Source organism: Anneissia japonica, unplaced genomic scaffold, assembly GCF_011630105.1.
Source record: "Anneissia japonica isolate Jap-2015-1 unplaced genomic scaffold, ASM1163010v1 scaffold9291_len582782_cov165, whole genome shotgun sequence".
Taxonomy (NCBI): domain Eukaryota; kingdom Metazoa; phylum Echinodermata; class Crinoidea; order Comatulida; family Comatulidae; genus Anneissia; species Anneissia japonica.
Window position 1 is genome coordinate 570,762 of NW_022710618.1, and position 8,022 is coordinate 578,783.

Sequence of the window (8,022 nt, forward strand, 5' to 3'; positions counted from 1 at the left end):
CTCACCATTTTTTCTGTAAGAACTATCAACTGATTGGAAGTTTTATCTAAAAATGTATCTGACCTGATTTCTTGACCTGCATCTAAAGTAATATTTTCATATACTCTGGCTGAACTTTTGTTCATAATATTAACCTGATTAAGAAAAACAACATATACGTATTTATTTCACTTGTAGCCCATTAGACAACAATGGACACATATTTATTATAAAATAGTCATTAATAATAATAATAATAATAATAATAATAATAATAATAATAATAATAATAATAACTTTATTTTATACAGCGCAAACAATATCCAATTAAAATGATCACAGGTGTTGTACAGAATTTTACAAATATAAATCTACAAAAAAAAATCAGTACTCGATATGTAATATACATTAAAAGTTGAATAGAAATTTTGTAACCATAAAAAGCATCACAATGCAATTTAGAACATCAAAAACCTCCATTGATAAACTAAGATTTTAAAAAGACCCGACACGAAGAAAACAATAAAGCGCTAACAACTACATTTGGATTGTTTAAAAGGAAAAGACAAAGGACTACCAAACCGTTACGAAATTTACATCATAAAGTTAAGAAAGATGCCATACCGATAAAAAAATACTACTGTACATCATATATCTTGGATTAATGATAATGTATCTTGGAAAAATTAAGTAAAATACAATCCTCACGTAAAGCTGAACGATACTGTTTTCTAAAATAGATACATATTATTGTAGAATTTGATACTTAATCTGGCTGGACTTTTTCTGATGACGTTAACAATATAAATGTTGTATTGTTGATTGTACATAAACATTTTGTAAGTGGTAATTAAATGGTCTGTAAATCCTTTTTAGAATTGCTAATTTATTATATTTTTGTAGTTGAATTTATAATTAATCCAATTGAAGTGATGTTAATGTAAATTATTATTGAATTAAATATTTTTCGATTTGTTGTCTAACAAATTGCTCATAAACTATAATTGAATGAGTTAATGATCGAATGTGTTGTTTATTAAATTGCTTTTATAATATTTTTTGTAGTAATTTAAATTATGTATTAAATACATTATTTATTGAATATTCGCCTTTAATTATTACTGCGTAGGCCTTATATGTTGTATTATTCTGAAACCTAAATGTATTTTTACAATTTATTTTTATTTATCTAAATTTTTTGTGTTGGTTTTGTGTATGTTTGCCTTGAAGATCCCTCGATGGCGTTCTACACGTTTGGTAATCCTTGGATTTTTCTTTCCTGAAATGTAATAAATAAATGTATCCACAGGTCGATGGACAAGAGCATTCTCTACCTTTAAAAAATCTCAAAATATATTATATCAATTAAAAACTATTGGTTAGTTAAAACAAAAATATTTCGTTATAAATTTATTGCCAACATGATACCACCAAACCCGTGTATCATATTAGGTCTCGTCTTCTATACTCACCTTCATCAGTTGTCCATCATCTGTGCCTAGAAATGCTATTGTGTGGTTTTCTTCAACTGTAGCTATGACTGATGTCAGGATTGTGTCAGTGACTGTTAGCACAGCCTGTGACACTGCTGCTTGTGTGTAGATACCTCGTGAATATTTTCGCAAGAGGTCTCTATCACCAGGACACATGTAGGATATCACATCAGCAGCACTGAGACTCAACATCTAATTTATAAAAATGTATTTAAAAAGATAGGTCATGAAATTAGTTTTATTGCCTGCTTATCTGAGTTTTAATAGAATCTCATTTTCACAAGACATTTCATAAATGAAATATTTGAGATTTTAACTCTATTGCCTTAATAATAATAAAACTTAAATAAATATGATTTCATACATTTGATGAACAGGAAGAACCGGCAGCATAATCCAATCTTTGATCAGCACGAGCCGCCTCAGAACCAGTTAGACAAACATTCAAAGCTTTGAAAAACGCATTCTCAATATCATCCAACTTGTAAATACACAATGCAGACTGTTCAGACGGATTTCCACTACCATCGTCCTTCGCAAACACTCCGTAGAGGACATCGTCTCCAGCCAGGAGGCCAAGTGAAGTAGCCAGGTTTGACCCTACTGGGCCTACTGACATAGACTGAACTAAGTTGAAGTCAATGTCACCAGAAACACAACGAAGAACGACTTCAGAGAGTGTGTCAAATGAGTTGCTATGACAAACACGACTCAATCTTGAAAATAACTTGTCTTTATCAAAACCATCTGATGCTCTATAATTTGGTCTAAATGCAGCAAAATATGTATATTCCTTAAATGAAAATGCAGTTTTGAAATTAATCATATTCCCTTGACTTATGTATGTATCTTCTGGTAGAACACCATCTATAAATTGTACAAATGTTGTTGTTCTTTTAAGATATCTTCTTGCATTAACATACGTATAATAATCTATTCCATCCAAAGAGGTATGACCGGATGACACATACAACACATTTTCCAAGTTGTTGCCAATTAAAGCAGGAGCAATGAGTCCGACAGCAGATAGTCTACTAACAATCTCTTCTACAAACTCGCTTCCATCTAAAGATAAATTTATTAGCGACCGAGCCTCGCATCTTCCATTGTTTCCTCCTCCACAAGTAATCAACCTATCATTATCGTAGTCAATGGCTAATACTTTATTGTTGTTGTCGCAATCATTATCAACTGCCAAACAAGTTGAAGTAGTTGCAATGATGTTGAAATCCTCTGACAGTCTGTACAATGCATTGTGGGCTCCTATGTAGATATCACCTGTTGTGTTATGGACTGTCACATGATACAAAACTTCACTATTGCTGGGTTCAAATTCATGTACTTGATAGGTTGACAACTTTTTACAATTTATAAAAACAGTGATAAAGCACAGCAGTAGCAACTTTATCATTGGTATCATAACTGATTTGTTGGTATTTTATTGGTGGTTTCTCTACTGAAATAAAACATAATGGTAAAAATATTTTTTAAATGATTATGCCCAGTATGCTTAAAACTGTAGTTTCAGGTACAGTTATTCTATAATACTCGTATATAATAATTTTATTATTTATTATAATATGTATTGCTGCGAGAGTTTGTTGCAACAAACGTGCATAATTGAAACGAAAATTAACTCATATATATTATATGTTAATTCATCTTGGATAATACAAAAAATAGATTATAGAGAAGGTAGGTGACACAATCACTAGCCAAATTGGTATTGACAAGGTTTGGGACGAGTTTCTCGGCCCACTCACTAAGTGTCCAGGGTCGAAATTCAATACGGTCTTCCATCAATCAATCAATATTTCCCTTCAAATTGAATCCACATTTAATGTATGTGTATTCTATAACTTCTGTTTCTTCAATTACTGGAAAACTTTTAGATAGTAATTAATTTCGCTTTGTATTCCTCAGGATGTTGTATAGGTTTCTGATTAAATTAATTGTATTCATGGAAATAAATACAATAAAACAGAGGAGTAATTTTCTTTAATATTTCATGTGCTTGGACTGGAAACAAATTTTTATGATGGTCATGGTCACACCGAAGCGTACACCAAGTGCAGATAACATTTACAGCTAAAAAGTGGGTACCTGGTAGGTTCAAACACAGCCTGCGCTGAATACAGCTGCAACATTATGGAATTCCCCTATGGGGCCTGAGTGTGTGTTCCATATGTGCTTGATCCAGTGATCCGGGGTAATAATGTTCAGCGCATAGAGAAGTTTGATATGCGCTATATAAGTATACAATAATAATAATAATAATAATAATAATAATAATAATAATAATAATAATAACCCTACTTAGACCCGTAGCATGGGGGTGGGGGTGATTAAGGGGGTTACGAAGGTTCGCATTTAAAAACGAAAAACTGATATTCGTAGATATATTTACAATGTTCTACAGAGTATCGGAGGTCCACTTTCCACTGAAACGAACCTCCCACACTGTTCTATTTTCACACGCACAAATTAAGTCACGCTACGGGCCTGCCTAGTGTAGTTCAATTGCGTCACCGCAAAACACATAATATATTAATATTATTATTATTATTTTATATTATTATTATTATATATTATTATCTCAATGGGTCCTCGCGTTTCTCCACGCTTATTTACGGTACAGAGAGAGCAGCTTAGCTGAGTCGGCTAATCTGGTGGTAGCCGCTGTGTGTGCGCTGAACCATGGAGATATCTAGGTTCCCGGTTCAATTCCCATCGCTGCCTCTCCTTGCGTTTCAGCTAGAGTGCTGAAATACAATAGCGCACCGTATTTCGGATGAGACGTTTAAGCCATTGGTCCCGTGTGCATTATGGCCCATGTGCACGTTAAAGAACGCAGTACACTCTTCGGAAAACAGTAGGGGATTGTCTCCCTGTGTACTGCCCAATTACCACCAGAAGGACCCCGCTGGAAATAAGTCTTCTAGACTTTCGTGGGCTATCCTTGGTGTTTACATCGAATAAATCCAATCCAATCCAATCCAGTACAGGCGCAAGTTATTATAATTATTGGGATTTTTTTGGAAGAGCATAAGATAGAATTTTTTTTAATGATTAGAATGTTTATTTGTGCAAAAAAAACCCATTTAGAATGATCATTTGTACAAAATTTAAATACTTAAAATTGAAATTTTTTTTTTTAAATTGGGAAAAAATTAAATACCAAGACGCGATACCAACTCACGACCTTAAATATTTTAGGACACATTCTTAACCGACCGCGCCATCTATACGACATGCGGTATTAGTGGTAATGACAATAATGTAATGTAGTATTAAGGTTCAATGGTATTAATTTGCATAACCATTGGAATCGATACCCTTCACCTGATAAATGCCTTAAATTGGATTGACAGTTTCAATGGTCAACTTGAGTATACAGATAATCTAATAATATAACTGGACATTGTATAACTTTACCCTAGTCAGTTGGACTTGGCCTTTCTCACACTATGAATCTATGATTGTCAGTTTTGAGCCTAAGCTCTGAAGTTTGTGATACATCTCAATTAGCAGTTTTTTGGTAAACAAGTTACTAAATCATAGAGAAAGAATTTCTCTATGATCCAATCAGAAACTCTAAAAGTATGGGGTGACTTACTTGAGACACACCCCCATACCTAAAGTATAATAGGCAAACACCCCCATATCACTGAGTAGTAGTTAGATTCAAGTTAGTAGTTAGGAGTACACAGAAGAAAAGTACAGAGCTGAGCTGACTCCACTCAAAAAGGGTTCTCTAACATCTGAAACTTACTACACCTAGTACAGTGACCTAGTACACTTCGACCTTTAACTGACCCACTAATTGTACCACCATTATCAATACCAGACAGACCTAAACAACAACCAACAGTACTTAGGGAACAGAGATATGTGGATAAAGAAAATAATGATATACTGTAACCTATAGAGATGTACCAATTGAATTGTACACATCACCAAGCCCATTAGTTCCAACTATTACTGAACTAAAAACAACACACATTCCGAAACAAAAGGAATTAGACAAATTGATGGACGTTATCCGTAGAAAAATAATCAAAGATTATAATTTGCCAGTTGATGTTAAACAATTACAAATTGAGCAGGAAACGTCACCATTCTTTAAACCTGTCTACGATTATTTAGCTCATGATATTCTGCCAGCCGATAAGAAGGCAGCAAGAGCGATTCAAACAAAATCAGAACAGTACATACTTTGTAACGGTTTATTATTTCGTTTTTTCCTACAAAAAAAATGTGATGATTTCATATTACAATTAGCAATACCAGAAACACTTGCCGAAATTATCATATCTCAATTCCATGATTATTTGTTAAGTAACCACCAAGGTACAATGCGAACATACTTAACAATCCGTCGACTTTCTATATGCCTCATATGTTTGAACGTATTAGTAATTATGTTAAAGCTTGCCTTAGATGTCAGCAATTTAAACCAAAAACTGACAAACTTCGACCACTACATGACAGAGTACCTGATGCCTATCGACCATTCGATAGTCTCAGTCTAGATTTTAAGAGTATGCCAACTTCATCATCGGGATTCAAACACATTATGGTAGTATGTGATGAAATTACACGATTTTTAATCTGTGTACCTTTAAAATCACTTGATGCAGAGACAATTTGTGAAGCATTAATACAGAAAGTTATTACCATATTTGGACCCCCATCTCGTCTTATTAGACGCAGCTAGTTCACTAACAGGCAAACTGTTAACACTCTATATGTAACACTCTCAACATCGACAGAAAAATCATAAGTGTACAAAATCACGGTAGTTTACAAGTCGAACGTCATATTCGTACTTTGTCTGACCTTTTAAAGGTGAACCTTAATCAATTTGGTACAGATTGGGTTAGATTCGTATCAACTACATGTTATGCATATAACTCATTTTCATCACCATATCTGGGTGATCATTCACCATATGAGTTAGTATTCGGAAGACAACCTCCGCATTTAACGAAATTAACCTTCAATCCCATGTCAGGAATATCTCACTCATACGAGGAATATCTTGAACACCTCAAAAAGAAATTTCAGCACATTTCAACAAATGCTTACACTACAACGAACAAACCAAGTTAATCAGAATGCCAAAATTTCGCAACGACTGTATAAGAGCCCAATTTATTCTGTAGGACAATTAGTGTATTTGTACAAGCCTACATCATCTTCTTTGACTGCCAACTCAAAGAAAATATCAGCAGAATGGGTTGGATGAATACATCAAGTATTAGACAGAACACACTATATTCTAGAAACACTTAAAGGCGAAGTATTACGTGATGTATTTAATTACAATAGACTTAAACCATGTTTCATGAGAGCCACGGATGAACGAAAGAATGTTACACACATTCAGAAATTAAGACAGTTGATCAATAAGGCCAATGATAATGAACAGACAAGTAAGAATGAACTAAACGTGAAGGGATGTAATGTAGTATTAAGGTTCAATGGCATTAACTTGCATTGCCATTGGAATCGATACCCTTTACCTGATAAATGCCTTAAATTGGATTGACAGTTTTAATGGTCAACTTGAGTATACAGATAATCTAATAATATAACTGGACTTTGTATAACTTTACCCTAGTCAGTTGGACTTGGCCTTTTTCACACTATGAATCTATGATTGTCAGTTTTGAGCCTAAGCTCTGAAGTTTGTGATACATCTCAATTAGCAGTTTTTTGGTAAACAAGTTACTAAATCATAGAGAAAGAATTTCTCTATGATCCAATCAGAAACTCTAAAAGTATGGGGTGACTTACTTGAGACACACCCCCATTACCTAAAGTATAATAGGCAAACACCCCCATATCACTGTAGTTAGATTCAATTTAGTAGTTAGGAGTACACAGAAGAAAAGTACAGAGCTGAGCTGACTCCACTCAAAAAGGGTTCTCTAACATCTGAAACCTGGAGTTTAGCTGATTGTAACCACGTAAAGTTTGTGTAAATACATACTGGCTGTAGAGACTTGATAGTGATTTCTAGTTATTCATTTACACGTTTCTCTTTATTGGATTGGACCATTTTTTAAAACAAATATGCCGATACTGATCATTGACCCATGTCACAAGGTTTAATTTCGTATAATTTCGACAAATTTATCTACATACAATGATAATAAAGTGAGCGATCCCAAAGTGACTAGATATATTTAATGATGAAGTGTGTCACAAATATAAATGTATTAGAAATAAATATATTTTTGAATCTTAAATCTATTTGTTTTTATTCTGCTTGTAACCCAGTGAAATGTAATTCTTGACTTCGGGTAAATTGGTCGTCTGAATCGATACATTTATAATATATTTTATATTAATGCAATCTCCTTTACTCAATTGTTGTAACACTGAATATACTTTAAAAAAAAACAAAAACAAAAAAAAATGAAACAATAAAAAAAACAAAAAGAATTACTTGAAGATATGAAATGACATGGAACACAAACAGATGTACATATCATATATATATATATATATATATATATATATATGTATATATAACCTTAATACT

General features: G+C 33.1%; 1 protein-coding gene across 1 annotated transcript in view; it reads right to left on the reverse strand.

Annotated features, from left to right (window-relative positions):
* The window catches only part of LOC117107054 (plexin-A4-like), a 25,335-nt gene extending 22,443 nt beyond the window's left edge, over positions 1–2,892 (reverse strand). The window contains 3 exon segments of the mRNA XM_033248577.1: positions 6–134; positions 1,452–1,664; positions 1,837–2,892. Of these exon segments, the coding sequence (XP_033104468.1) occupies positions 6–134; positions 1,452–1,664; positions 1,837–2,892 (1,398 nt within the window).
* Positions 2,893–8,022: the final 5,130 nt, after the last annotated feature.